The 14,014-nt window shown below is 45.9% G+C and overlaps 1 protein-coding gene across 1 annotated transcript in view; it reads right to left on the bottom strand.

Moving 5' to 3' along the window:
• Positions 1–14,014, bottom strand: part of GPN1 (GPN-loop GTPase 1) — a 320,660-nt gene that overhangs the window by 223,510 nt on the left and 83,136 nt on the right. Inside the window, exons 5-7 of the mRNA XM_069605436.1 lie at positions 12,721–12,758; positions 2,429–2,507; positions 1,870–1,964 (exon numbers count right to left, since the gene is read on the bottom strand). Of these exons, the coding sequence (XP_069461537.1) occupies positions 1,870–1,964; positions 2,429–2,507; positions 12,721–12,758 (212 nt within the window). The remainder of the gene's footprint in view (positions 1–1,869; positions 1,965–2,428; positions 2,508–12,720; positions 12,759–14,014) is intronic.

Consider the following 14,014-nt stretch of genomic DNA (forward strand, 5'->3'; position numbering starts at 1 on the left):
GCGTGAGTTAGTGGGTCCAAAGGTCTATCGGTAGATCTACCGCAGCGTTAGAGGGCCTAGCAGTAGATTTCTCGCCTTGAGGCCTAGTCGTAGATTTTGGGCCTACCGGACCTTTATAGACCGTCAAAAGTCCACGCTTTGACATGTAAACCTGATTTAGGGGTAGCACTCTTGTTTGTTTTGAAATGCCCAGTCGCAAAACGCTGCTGCGGATGCAGGGAAGGCTGCTGATCTGAATGATCAGAGGAATCCGCCGAAAATTTCGACGGCCCTGCTGGCGCCTTCATATTTGACGTACCCGTCGAAATAGGTGGTGGGGTTGTGGGTTTAGTGTGATGCGTTCTTTGTACGCCCCTGTCGCCAGGTGTTGGCCCTGCAGCGAGACTTGCATCAGGCCTTGAAGGGTTGAGGTCTATAACATCCGCTATGATTGTTTGGTCTTCGGAGGTGCCCCCGTCACTTCGGCGGGTGTGCCGGTGGGGGAAGAGGGTTCCACCCGCGACATACCGTATGCGGCCCATGGCTTTACGCAGTGCTCCTTAAGGGTCTTAGGCCGAAGGAGTTTACAAGCCGCACACTGCTTCTCGTCGTGATCTAAGGGGAGACAAGAATTACATGTTCTGTGCTCGTCTTTCCAAGGGTATCTGACCCTACACTTAGGGCAGAACCTAAATAGAGTCCTTTCCATAGCGAAAGGACTAAAGAAAGATGACCAGACCTAGAGGGCAAAGAGAGGGAAAGAGGAAAGACATAACGAAGATATGGCCACCCTGACCCCACTCTCCCTACTGTGTAGGACGGCCAGAGGGCCCGGCCACGTGGATGCTTCAGTCGCCGGATCTTAGGCGCCAAAATCCACCACCGTAGAAAAACTACCTGTAGTCTTCGAAGTTCTTCTTGCCGTCAAAGTGACTTAGGGGGGGAAATAACCGACAAGTCGGTTTAAGATAAACAATGTCTCTTATGTAAGAGCTCCGCTATAGGGCGACCAGTTATCTGGGCGGAAATAAAATAATCTGAGGGACCTCGACACATGAGGGATTTTGGGTACACTACACGTCACGATAGGGATAGTGTTACAGACACGCCTATGCAGACGTCCCTTTGGGTCCCCGAAAGACAAGATGCAATACTCTGCGGTTACCACTGGATGTCAGACCATATGAACAGCATGTGATTCTAAGCAGATTAACAAGCATCAGAAATATATTTACTATATGATGCTGAGGGAAGGTGATTTCGGAATGTTGGCTCAATTCAAACTGAGCAGCGTGGGTGGGGGGGCCAGGGGGGTGGGGAATTACTGAATATTTTCTCTGCATCACCAGTTCCTTGCAAGGCCTGGGTGAAAGATCCTACCTGGCTCTCTGTTGGCCTGGCTGAAGGTATTAGGCTATACTTTGCCATGACCCACTGCTCTGTTCACAGGGACATAGGACAGAATGGCCAGGTACCCTTAAAATGTGTAATGGGCTTTTTTTGGGGGTATAGCTGTCCCTTCAGGAGTGAAAGCCTAATTTTTGGCTCCTGGCGAATAAGAGGGTATTTCCAATGAGCACTCTGCTGTGTGACCAGCCAAATCAGCTGTGAATCTTCTTTTATGGGAAATGGGTTGCAGAACAGTAGAGCTGGATGCATTTGAAGAGCTGGCTTACCTACAGGCCGGATGTGGAAGGATCTGTATTTCCAACAGGAGCTGAGCTTAGTTTATGGAAAGAAACCGGACCTTTGGTACAGGTATTGTAAAGAGCACCCAGTTTGTGTGGCAAGAGTTAAAATCTGCATTATGTGCAAAAGCGGTGGTTGTTTGCAACAGGGTATAACATTTATGGCAAAGAACGGGCTTGAATGCATTTGGATGAGGCTCACCTGCAAGCATACAGCATGTTTGACATGAAGGTGACAGGATTGGTGCTTCGAGACGTGTCCATCACATAGATCACAATCGTTGGGAAAGAAGAAGCCTAGAGAGATGAAGTGATCATAGGACAGTATTTTCAATCTTTATCATTGAAGGAAGCACCAATAGTTGCCCTATACTCCATTCTTCCTTTTCATATAAAGTAAGCAGAACCTACACCACATCAATGCCGCTCTTTCAATGTAGAGCTCTGTGCCCAGATACCCACTTCGGTTAACCTCTATTCTATAATAAAATGCCCAGTACTAAACTAGGTAATTGTGTAAGTAGCAAACCTTGCTTTGCCCCCTGCTTGCGAGCTTCGGCGCGTTATAAATATAAAAATAAATAAAAAAATAAATAAATCATCTTCTGCTGTATGCATACAAGAGCTCTTGGATAACATACCCAGTGTCTGTACTCAGTACCTTTCTACATGCACCCCTACACTTTTCTAGGAAAGGTCACAAACACCCCTTCTTGAGTGACAAGTACACTTCTTCCGCATCTGTGCCTTGTTTTATTTACCAAAGCCTCTGTGATGATTGTTCCAGACGCTGACCAAGTGAAGACTTCGATCTGTCCGGGAGTGTCAATCAGGACATACCTGTGAAGAAAAAACAAGAATTAAGTATTTGCCCTAAATGTGCCAACAAAGAATCTGAACCTAGAGGTGGCAAGATAAGCAGGAGCATGACTGTCTTCAGTCTGTTTTTGAAAAGGACAGTGTCAATAAAACAAGGTATCCGCTGCTACAGGCCGCAAACTTCGCACTTGCCACTAGACAGGCTCTCCTGATGATTAGCTCTCGGCGATTAAGAAATGGTGTGCTGTGTTTGTGGAAAATTGAGGGGCCAAGTAACTATGCATGTCTAGTAGCTTGCAACATTTTGGCCCTTCCATTCTGGGTGTGATGCGGCATATCTGAAATGGCTGCCAACAGGCCTAACAAATAGATGTTTCCTCCAAAGGAACTGCAGCTTCTAATTACACTGCTGTCAGAGCAAAGGTACCATGCTCCGCCTGTGTGAAGGACTAACCTACAGAATCGAGTACTGCGAGGGGTCTGACATGAAAGGCGGACAAAGTTATGGTATTCTCAAAGTAAGACATTTTATTAAACAAAAGTGGGTTGGGAAAATGCCTCACTAGCCCTATTCTAAAGAGGAACGTTCGTAGCTAGAAAACTAAAACTAGGGCTATGTCAGGTAAAAACTGACCCTCACACTAGAAACAAAACAAAGGGTGCATGATTTGATGTTAGCAAAAAGTGTTCACAACCAAAAATATAAGGAGACACCCTTCGATACAGAGGGTGGTTCCCTTCCCCTGGATTTTTAGTAAGATGGCAAAAGTGTCTTTATCCAACATTTCTTTTGTGTCATCACTGGACTCACACAAAGTTCTTGTTCAAACAATAAAATCCACAACAGTCTGTCTTCAGCTATTCTATTAACTTACCTTTTGCAGATCCCCTGGTATACTCCCCTGCCAGGTATCTTCCCACAATATTAAAGTCTTTATACAACTTCAAGTATCTGGTATATTTGCCTGTCAGGGCTCCTTTCATGTGCTTCTCAGATTCCCTGGTATATTCCTCTGCCAAGTACCATCCCACAATGTCACAGTATTTATACAATTTCAAGTGCCTGGTATATGAAGTGGGAGAACGGAAGACCAGGCTCCCGTCCTTCACCTCTCGCGCTTGGCCTAAAGGGTCACGACCCAGACACCCGCCACGAGAAGAGTTTGCCCATCTACCAGACGACCAAATACCCTGGTACAGGAACATACGGATGTGTCCATCTGGTGTGCAGTCATAATGTCGACATCAATAATGTCGACAGTCAAAATGTCGACAAATTAATGTCGAAAAACAATAATGTCGACAAACAAAAATGTCGACATTATTCGATATTTTTTCGACATTAATTTAGTGTATGCATAAATAAATAAATAAATATATATATGATGTGTTGAGTATGAGGGGTGGTTGGGGGGGTGTGGGGGGGTGGCAGGGGGGTGTTGGGTGAGGGGGGGTTGGGGGGGGGACCCCCCCCATAGTAAATACAATTTTTATTTATTTAATTATTGAATAAATAAATAAATAAATAATTGGTATGTGTTGAGTATGAGGGGTGAAAGGGTGGTTGGGGGGGTGTGGGGGGGTGGCAGGGGGGTGTTGGGTGAGGGGGGGTTGGGGGGGGGACCCCCCCATAGTAAATACAATTTTTATTTATTTAATTATTAAATAAATAAATAAATAAATAAATAAATAATTGGTATGTGTTGAGTATGAGGGGTGAAAGGGTGGTTGGGGGGTGTGGGGGGGGGGGTGGCAGGGGGGTGTTGGGTGAGGTGTTGATAGTTTTAAGGGTTTATAGTCATAATGTCAAAAAAAAAAATGTCGACATTTTTTTTTCGACATTATGACTTTTTACATTAAAAGTATAGAATGTCGACATTATTATTTTCGACATTATTTTTTCGACATTTTTGTCTGTCGACATTTTTTTGTCGACATTATGACTATAAACCGTCCATCTGCCTGCCCAGCAGCCCGCACTAGCCATGCCGACACCTGCGGCACGGACCAACTAGACTAAAACCTACACGTCGTTAGAGATGCCATGACGACCTAGCCAACGGTTAGCACACCTGTACAAATATACACACTGGACACTCCCGCACCAATCTACACGAAGAATATACTCAGTGCTATGACGTAGGCGACAGACATACTCACGGACGTGCATCTTTATTATTTTCTACATAGGCTTTCAAAATGCAGAAACGCAAGACGCGTCATGAACTCATCTAAAAAAGCTTGCTCACGCTTCTCCTAAAACCAGTTGCCACAATGAGAAATATAATGAAGACACGATACTGGTCATGAAACTATATGGTACTGTAACCTAAAGCGCCTGTGCACCAGACGGATCCACTTATACACCAGGCCTAAGTAGGCCGCAAGCAAGAGCTTCCATGGACGTTAAAAGAACAAGAGTCAGATTGCTGATCCTGCAGAATGAGCCCGGCGAAGCAACCAGCCAAGGTCGCAATGTTGCAAACCCACATTCCAAGAGCAAATCATCAAGGGCACGATGTTGCAACCTCACACGCCGCACACCAACGTTACAGTCACACCTGCAAATTAAACCAGACACACAGTGGAAAAACAATATTAATTGTGCAGAATTATGCCTCAAACACGGTCCCACCTCACGTGACCAAGCCGAACCTGACAGGATGCCAAGCCCAGGAGAAAGAAAGCGTCTGGATCTCTCGTTACAAGACATAAGCAGATACAATTAAAAAGGCTCAATGGACATCTGCGACAGTGGGAGCAGTCGGCCTTCCAGCTATGAATAAATCCTCACATTGGTCACACTACCAAGAGGTCACACTACCAGCTGCACCTCCTCAGAGGTATTCTTCCCTTCCTCTCCTTCCCCCAGAAGCTCACTGTCTCCCGAGCCCTGGTTCTCTCGAAGCTGGATTACTGTAACAGCCTCTATCTTAATCTGCCTGCCTCCACTCTCCGCCCTCTGCAACTCATCCAGAACAGAACTGCGAGACTTGTCCTTGGCCTCAAGCCCAGGGACCGTATCTCTCCAGGACTGAAATCTCTACACTGGCTCCCAGTGGCTGCGAGGATAAATTTCAAAACCCTCTGCATTGTCCACAAGGCCTTCTGGGGCCTGGGTCCTAAATACCTTCAACTCTCTCTTCCCAAATATCTTCCTCCCCGAGCCCTTCGCTCATCCGCCTCCAACTCCCTCATGGTCAGCCGCTTCTCGAAGCAACGAGCTGGGGGTAGATCTCTCTCCGCGGCAGGGGCCTCCCTCTGGAACAGCCTTCCTGCCTCCCTGAAACTTGAGGAGAACCACCTCCGGTTCCGGAAGCACCTCAAAACCTTCCTCTTTGCTTCTGCTTTCTCTCTCCCTCTCCCCTGCTGAACAGCTAATTAATTCTTCACTAAACTGCACTGATCCTGCAACTGGACCACTCTAAACTGCCTTCGGTCCTGGTCCCAGTCACTGATCCCCTGGAACCCCTCTGCACTACGGGACTGTCTCTGTATCCCTACAGCCCCCCCCTTCCCCAGCACTTGTACTGCATTTACCTTGCACTTGCCACTAGCTGGCCCTTTTTATTTATTACTTACGCCACTTACCTTTACTGCACTTCCCCCCCTCCCCCACCCCTGCACTTGCGCGATCTGAATGACACCTGGCCTAGTAGGATCGTTTGTTTTGTCTCCCCTTGTTCCTCCCCTCCCTGCCTCGTCGCGCCTTGAAACACCTGTGTATAGGCGCGTTACAAATACCATATCATTGTCTGCACGTACCCATAGTGAAACATTGTTGCAAATGACAGGTACACCGAGAGCTGGGAACAGCGATGGTCCCAGGCTGGGAAGCTCGCGGGCGCACCAATCAGAACATGGGGCTCCTATCACTGACGCCATTAATTTTAACTAATCATCAGGGGTCTTCATGTAACAATTCTCATGTATCTAATCGTAGGGACAACCCATATATAGCACCTGACTAACCCTCGACCACTAACATGCTATACTAACCCTACCACTCGAGTAACCAATTAAGAGTGGCGATAGGTTTTTTGCTAACTTTCCAATGTGACGCAAGTAGCGCGTCATACCAAGGTAAAAAGGGCCTGCGAGCCCTACGATTGTGTGTGTGTCAGGACGGACGCGTACGCTCCTTGACCCATCCCTGCCGTTTTTGTCTAATAAACAGCAGAGTCACCTTGCTTCTTGCGTGTGTCTCATACTCTATCTCATCTGGGATATACGGGAGGAGTTGGGGCCTCCCTGCCCGGAGGTCTGCGGACGGCCCGGCCGACCCCGGCAGAATTTCCCCCCGACATATATTTGTCTGCTAGAACTTATTTGTATCATTGTTCTATTCAGTTTTCCAAAATAGCATATACCTTGGAGCTGCTAGGCATATTTTTCTATGGTAAAACTTGCTTCAGCTTTCCCTTACAGTGGCATCTCATACATCTGTACGTGTTTGGGGTTTGTTGCTGCACTTTGTCTTGTCTGCATTCAAATATTCTTCTTATTGGGGTTTGCTTTGGTATTGGGGTTGGTCTGCATTCAAACCACGAGTATAGTCCATATTAGCAACCTCATGTCATGTCACTCGGTTACATACATGACAGCACGCCCCATGCTCCCCAACGACTTTGGGCAGACTTGTCACTGGGTCTCAGACTCTTGGCGTGCCTCTGCAATGAAGCTTACTCACTGGGTCGTCTTATTACATGGTGCAGACGGTGCCCCATTGTTTCCTGGAGCTCCGCGATCACTCATTGGCTTTCCTATGTGGCCTGGCCCAGAGAACGCTGCATCTCGGCACGACCGTACCCCCAGAAGCTCCGCTGCGGCCCCCAGTGCTTCCAAAGTCCTCCAGGTGTGCCTGCTGCGCCTCGCCTCTCCTCCCTTCTCGCCATGCCAGTGTGTCTCGTGTTCGTGAGCCGCTGCATATATTTGCACGTCTTCTCTCGCACATTCTCCTGCACGGTTCTCTCCCACACTGCTTGTTCCATTAGTGTGGATGGCATTTTTAAATGTCCCGCGCACTTCAGATCCAGCAAGACAACTAGCCTGCACGTTAGGCTTCGGGCTTCTCTTGGTTTGCATAAACTCCTTCCTCTTCGTCTCAGTACCTGAGGATTTATGGGAGTGGAAGATCATAGATGTTACTGGATTTCTTGGATTGGGTTCAAAATTCTCACATAAAGACACATCAGAAACAGAAGATGTTATAAGTTGTGAGTGTTTGAGTCATAGATGGGGCTAGACTAGAGTGAGAATTCCCATTTCTGTGCTAATTCCCTTCAATCTTAGAGACCCCAAGCTCTTTTGCTGGACTTTAGGACTTTTTCATTTTAACCCTCGAGTGAGACCTTTATCTCACTCTCTCGTGTGTTTTGACCTGTTTTGGATTATGTGTTGCCACTGTTTTTGGAGTCTGACAAACTCCATAGGCATCCATTTTTATATGGTGACACACAGCACCTTGAGTGTAGTGTCACAGAAATCCTTTAGATTTCTCATAAGGTTTAAAAACCTTGTTTTGTGTGAACTACCGTTCTCAAAAATAGTGACTTAACTTACCTTTTCTCTTTGTAGGTCCAGCACACACCATCTTATGTGGAGTGCTGGGGGTTACCTAGTAGCCCCTTATTCTACATACTCGTAACATATTTTTATGTTACCCTCACTACATTACATGGCTGGTGGCAGTGGTTTAATTTTTCCTACCATTGTGCTTTTCTACTGAGGTACAGCACCCATGGGTGACCATTTTGTGAAAATGGGACGCCACAAGAACGCCCCTAACCCCCCCGCGACCTCCAACCCCACCCGACTTCTTTTTTTGCTATTTTGTTTGTGAGGTCTTTCTTGGGGTTTACGCTGTGTCTCAAAACAGATTTCAGCCTTTTATGCGTCTATAAGGACATGATGTGCGGGAAGGTCCCGAAACTCCCCTGTCCTTTGTCTCTAGGACTGCCTGAATGCAACCAGTCCCGATTGGCTGGCTGGCTGGCTGTCCTTTCACAGCCACCCTGCTGTTTGACAGCTAGGCTGTGCATGAATGGGAGAAAGCGGCTTAAAAGGCGAGGGTTTTGTGACTAGAGGCAGAGTCGACCACTGGGAGGAACAGCCTACCAGTTAACATGCGTATCTTGCCCTTTTACGCATGTAAATATGGCAAATACGGACCATTTAATTTTGTACTGCGTACCGTGTACGCTTTGATTTATTCATTAAAAAAACACTTTCCACCACCAGATGGCAATGTAGCATTTCTTTTGTCAGCAGCATAGCCTTCTTATGCACGATGGTGAATTTCCAACTGAAAGACCAAATCTGTGACAGCTAAGCGAGCAACACAATAAAGCACGCACCCTTTTAAAATGTGTTCATACCCATAACGTATGTGTTGGATAAGTTTTACTCTTGCAGGGGAGAAAACTAATTTTTACTCTTGAAATTGCATTTACGCTCTAATGTGAAAAATCATGCGTAAAATACTCCCACCTCAAAATCTTATCTGGAGCACTGGGGAGGAACAACCGAAGAAACCGTGAACGAAGGGTCTACTACAAGCAACTATGACTAAAGGAGTAAGCAAACCCACCTTTGGTATAAGTCTGTACTACACAGTTTTGGTATCGGGCTGAGCAGCCAGGTTTATCTCAAGAGGGGAATGTGAGCAGCAATGATGTTACACAGAGGTCTACAATCACAGGTGTTCAAATAACATACACACAAGGTTTCTTTGATAAACACTTATTTATCTGTCAGTTATAAAATATTCATAAGGAGGCAATTATATAAAACACACAATTATACTTCAATACTATTTCAAAATACCTTTCATGAGGAGTAAATGGCAAAGAGTATTATGAAAGGTTACAAATATTCTTAGACAGTGTAGATGTTTTCACCAGTCAATTTAATAGGCTAGGCCAAAGTCAATGGGCTAAAGTCTTGGATAGGATAAAGCGGTTCTGGTAGGTCAATGGAAAAGTCTCTGCACAAGTTCTCAGAAGTAGTTTGTAAAAAGAATAATCATATGTTGGGTCACAAGCTGATTAGGCCTGCGAATTGCAAAGGATTCAAGCACTTTCACCGCGAGAGGCCAGTACTCTGTCTAATTTCACAGTACCTTACAACCAAGAAAAAGATGCAGCTGATGACTTCTGTTCTTGCAGATCTTGCTGTTTATGTGCCTCAGTCGTGGGGACAAGAGGGAGGAAGTCGGAGGACTCCTGCACTGCACTGGGACTGGTCAAAAAGCTTGCAACTGGCAAAATTCCTGTGGCTGTAAGTAACGCACACAAGGTGGTGTCCCTCTCCCTGGTTATATGGTTTCCTGCAGCACACCGAGGAAAATGCAACCAGCTCCGAGATAGACATCCAGGTGGCTTACTGTCGAGTTGATTTGTCCCACCAACTCAAAGGGAGAAGTCGTCCTTGCAGGGCTTCTCAGTCGAGGTGAACTTGGTGATTCGGACCTGCAGCAGGGCTTCACCGGGCAAACCAACGGTCCAGGAGTTGCAGCAGCCGTCCTCTTCAAGCTCGTCTTCGGTTCTTTTGTTCCTGTGGTCGACTGCCTTCAAGCCAAGAGACTCGCCTTTTATTCAGTTCTCTCCCATTCATTCCAGCTTAGCCGTCATTCACACAGCTGGGTGGCTGTCCTTGCCGGACAGTCAGCCAGCCAGTCACCACAGAGTGCATTTGGGTCTCCTAGGAGGCGAAGCACAGGGAGTTTCAGGCACCTCCCTCACTTCCTGCCCACCCCAGACACATAGGCGCCAGAGGCAGCCTTCACTCCTGAAGCCCACCAAAGGCGAATGAACAGAGAGACCAAACTAGGTTTGGCGTGCAGAGTCAAACTCTAGAAAAACCTTTCCACAAAGAAATGGTGAAAAAATAAGACCGGGACCTGTTTTTACAGAGGGGGCTCAGACGCCATCTTGTAAAGCATGGCTCCCATGATTTAACGTTACCGGAGCTACGAATAGTTTGCGGTCGAGAAAAATCATGGTAGTTTGTTGTAAAACCACTGCCACCAACCATTCTGAGAGGAAAGGTTAGCATTTGACTGCTACATGAGTATCTAGACACAGGGGATACCAAGTAACCCCTCCAGCACTATTGTAAGATAGGGTGTGCTGGGTCTAGAAATTTAAAAAGACTAGTAAAGTCACAGCAGTTTATCCCAGAGAAGGTATTTAAACCTTGGGAAAGCCTGAAAGGCTTCCCTGTGCCAGTGCACTGAGGGTGCTCTGTGACACAAATGAAAAGATGATGCCGATGGAGTTGTTTAAACGCCATAACCAAAGAAAACACAGAGGTAAAAACACATATCAAAATACATCTGTGGGAAAAAGGCTCACTCTCTCCAGGTAAAAAAAAAAAAAATCAAGTGCTCAAAATCCAGCAAAGTTGCTGGGGGTCTCTAAGGTGAAGGGAATTAGCACATTTTTGAGAATTCTCCTTAACAACGGTGAAGACCTGCTGCTGTGCTGAAACTTTTCAATCGACAGACGCTCCGGAAGGGACTACTTCACTTGGGTTAGTGGGACCAACTAACCCCGAGACGAACTCCATCGGACCATCTTCTCTGACTGGCTGTACTTCTTCGCTGTTGCAAGAACCGAGTGCCAAGGGTCGAGAAATCCGTAGTCCAGTGCAACGTCTGAAATCCAGCTAGAAGTTCCAGGAGTCTCCCAAGGACCCTCCAGAAGCAGGACGACCAAAAGCTCGAGTCCCCTCACCAGAGTGCAGGACCCAAGGAGTGAAGGAAAACCAACCGGTATCCGAGATCCGCGACAGTGCCGTTTACCAAGCACTGAAACCAAGAAGTGCAGCTGAACCAAAAAGAGCCCGTAGCTGCCGACGACCTCCCAAGTACCACTGCAGGAGCCCTCCAGACGTCCTCCCTCTTGTCTACACGACTGCAGCTCTGGAACACTGGGTCTGCACCGCTGTAGCAAGACAGATTCCAGCTGGACCACTCTTCAAACCAGAGGTACTGTTTAGACTTGGGGAACTTACCTCATTGCCTTGTAGCTGTGCTCTTCTCAGATGGGAATTGCAGTGGCATACTGTTAAGAGTGGATTTCAACTCTTTTTTGCACATGCTTAACAGCTTGTAACCCTACGAGTGATTTTTCTATAAACTCTCTAACTTTGTGCACAACTTTTATCTAATTAGTGCTTCAGCTCCATAGACTGTGTTCCAATCGACTTTGGCTGTTCTGACTCCCTGCAGACTCTTCTAGCCCATTGACTGATATTGTTTGTCCCTCATAGGTCCCTAGTAGTAACTTGTTTTAGACTTACTGCTGGGAAAGGCTTTTCTAAATTTCATTGGAAGATTTAAGTGTCCTCAAATATATTGAGAACCTGTCTAATCTTTTTCCTTCCGTAAACCTTTCCTTTCTACAACCTCAGAATCTGCAAAGTATAACTAGTGTGATATATAAATGCCATTACTGTCCTTACGATTGAAGTCACCTCAGGGTGTAGGAATTGTGCAAGAAGCATATCCAAAGATTATCCACTAATTTGCTCTTGTTCTGAAAAGTAATTTTAAAGTGCATTTAGATCATTAAGTGAATTGCCTTTTTAAAGTACGCTTATTTAAAAATAGATGTTAAATAAATATTTAAAACAGAAACTTTGAGTGTAAGTGTTACTTGGCTACTTATATTTCCAAATTTCATTTGTACAGCTCACATTTACACCTCTTGAGATAGGCCTGGCTGCTCAGTCACACTACCAACTTGTGTACTACAGACCTATACCAAAAGGTGGGTTACCTGATACCAAGCAGATAAGTGTTAAGTAGTCTCACGCAGTGGGACTACACCAATTCTTACCCAACTGTTTTCTCCTCCCATATAATCCACCCTCATATAGTTGCCCCCCAGGAGAATCAGGGAGGACTCCACTGGATTCATCACAGTATTCATCTCACACTTCTCCATCTCTATGGACTGCTCAAAGGGTTTCAAAAAGGGTGTGATAGTGGGCTCGATTACCCAAACCTTTTACTGAACAGAGCATACTGCCTAAACAAGAGAACCAAGATGAGCGGTGTGAGCACAAAACGAATAATGCCTGCTTGGCCAACAACCCTTTATCGATCCAGTTCCAGTATAATGGGATTTTTCACAGACTGGCCCATTTCAGAGGGGAGTTGGTATTCTAGTTGGTCAATATCTTGACGTTGCAGCATTTACAAAATATTACTTGCATCAGGAATACTTACTGGCTGTTCTTTTGCCTCTTATCAATAAACTTCATAACCTACAGAGAGGGAGAAAAAGCATCAATGAGACATTTTGAACAAGTTCCATTGTAAATGGGCGTGGTGTCATCCTCCCTCCCCTCACCTAAATTACTATTTTCCGCACTGACGGATCAAGGATGCAATATACAATATAAAATACAGCAGTTGGTGCGCCAAGAGAAGTGCCCATTGATTAAACATGCAAGCACTGGTCTGTCCCAGACCTTTCTGAATATGGATACAAGTATATCAATGCAACTGGACTGTTCAAGTTAAACAATAACATGGACATTTATAAAAGAAATACCTTACTTAAATGTGTGAACAAAGTGTTTTTGGGGGGTGGGGGCCTAAACTTGGAGAGGTGAATTTGCTATGGCTGGTAGGTTGCTGGGCAACAAGGTTTGAGAGTTTAGTTGGCAGGAATTAGGCATTTATAATAGGGAAAGGGGCTTATAGTCCCCTGGCTGTTCCTTGGGCTTCTGCAAAGGGCATGGGGGATTAGGGGGTGGAGGGGGGGGCAGGTATCACCACCTGTGGCATGATAGTGGGCCTGTGGTGGCTGGGGGGGTGGGGGGGGGGGATAAACCCGGCCAACCACACGCCCTAGCCTGGCGGGATGCGCTCACTACATGACATCAGAATATGGTGGGTCTCTTTAAGGGAACCTGATAAAGTATGTTCTTGGTATAGTGTTCCCGGTTCAAAGAAACAACAATCCCAACTTAGCCCTAAAGTGCTACGGAAATACATTACTTCTGTAAATGGGGAGCTGGGAAGAACTGTTAGCACGGAGATGATAGCAGCACAGTAGTCAACATTTTGTATAGGTCCAATTGAAGAGCCCATGTGGTGGAACATCTGAAAGCACAAGAGAAAGTCCTGTGTCAAGCTTGGTTTCAGAAATTATGAAGCGGGCAAGCAGCTACAACACGCTTGGTTCTTGTTGAGATGGATTTCTAAAATCTGCCCTGGTGGACAGATTTTAGGAGGCCACCCTAGTTACAGTGAATAGGGGAACTATGAGTTTAGCCAAACCAATCAAGGTAAGTGTGGAGAGGCCAAGTCTCATGGGAGGCGATTGGGGTCAGGGGTTCGCAATGAGTCCACAGAGAAAAAGTGATTACACTTACAGGGTAAGTAAAACACTACTTATTTTAGGCCCAAAAACACACTAGAAAAGATAATCACACAACACTAAATATGTGGATCTTAATCGGGATTTGAAAGACAAAGCTTTGTAATAAACTATTTATTGTTTGCTTGATAGGCA

This window comes from Ambystoma mexicanum, chromosome 4p (assembly GCF_040938575.1).
Source record: "Ambystoma mexicanum isolate Mex_15411 chromosome 4p, UKY_AmexF1_1, whole genome shotgun sequence".
Taxonomy (NCBI): domain Eukaryota; kingdom Metazoa; phylum Chordata; class Amphibia; order Caudata; family Ambystomatidae; genus Ambystoma; species Ambystoma mexicanum.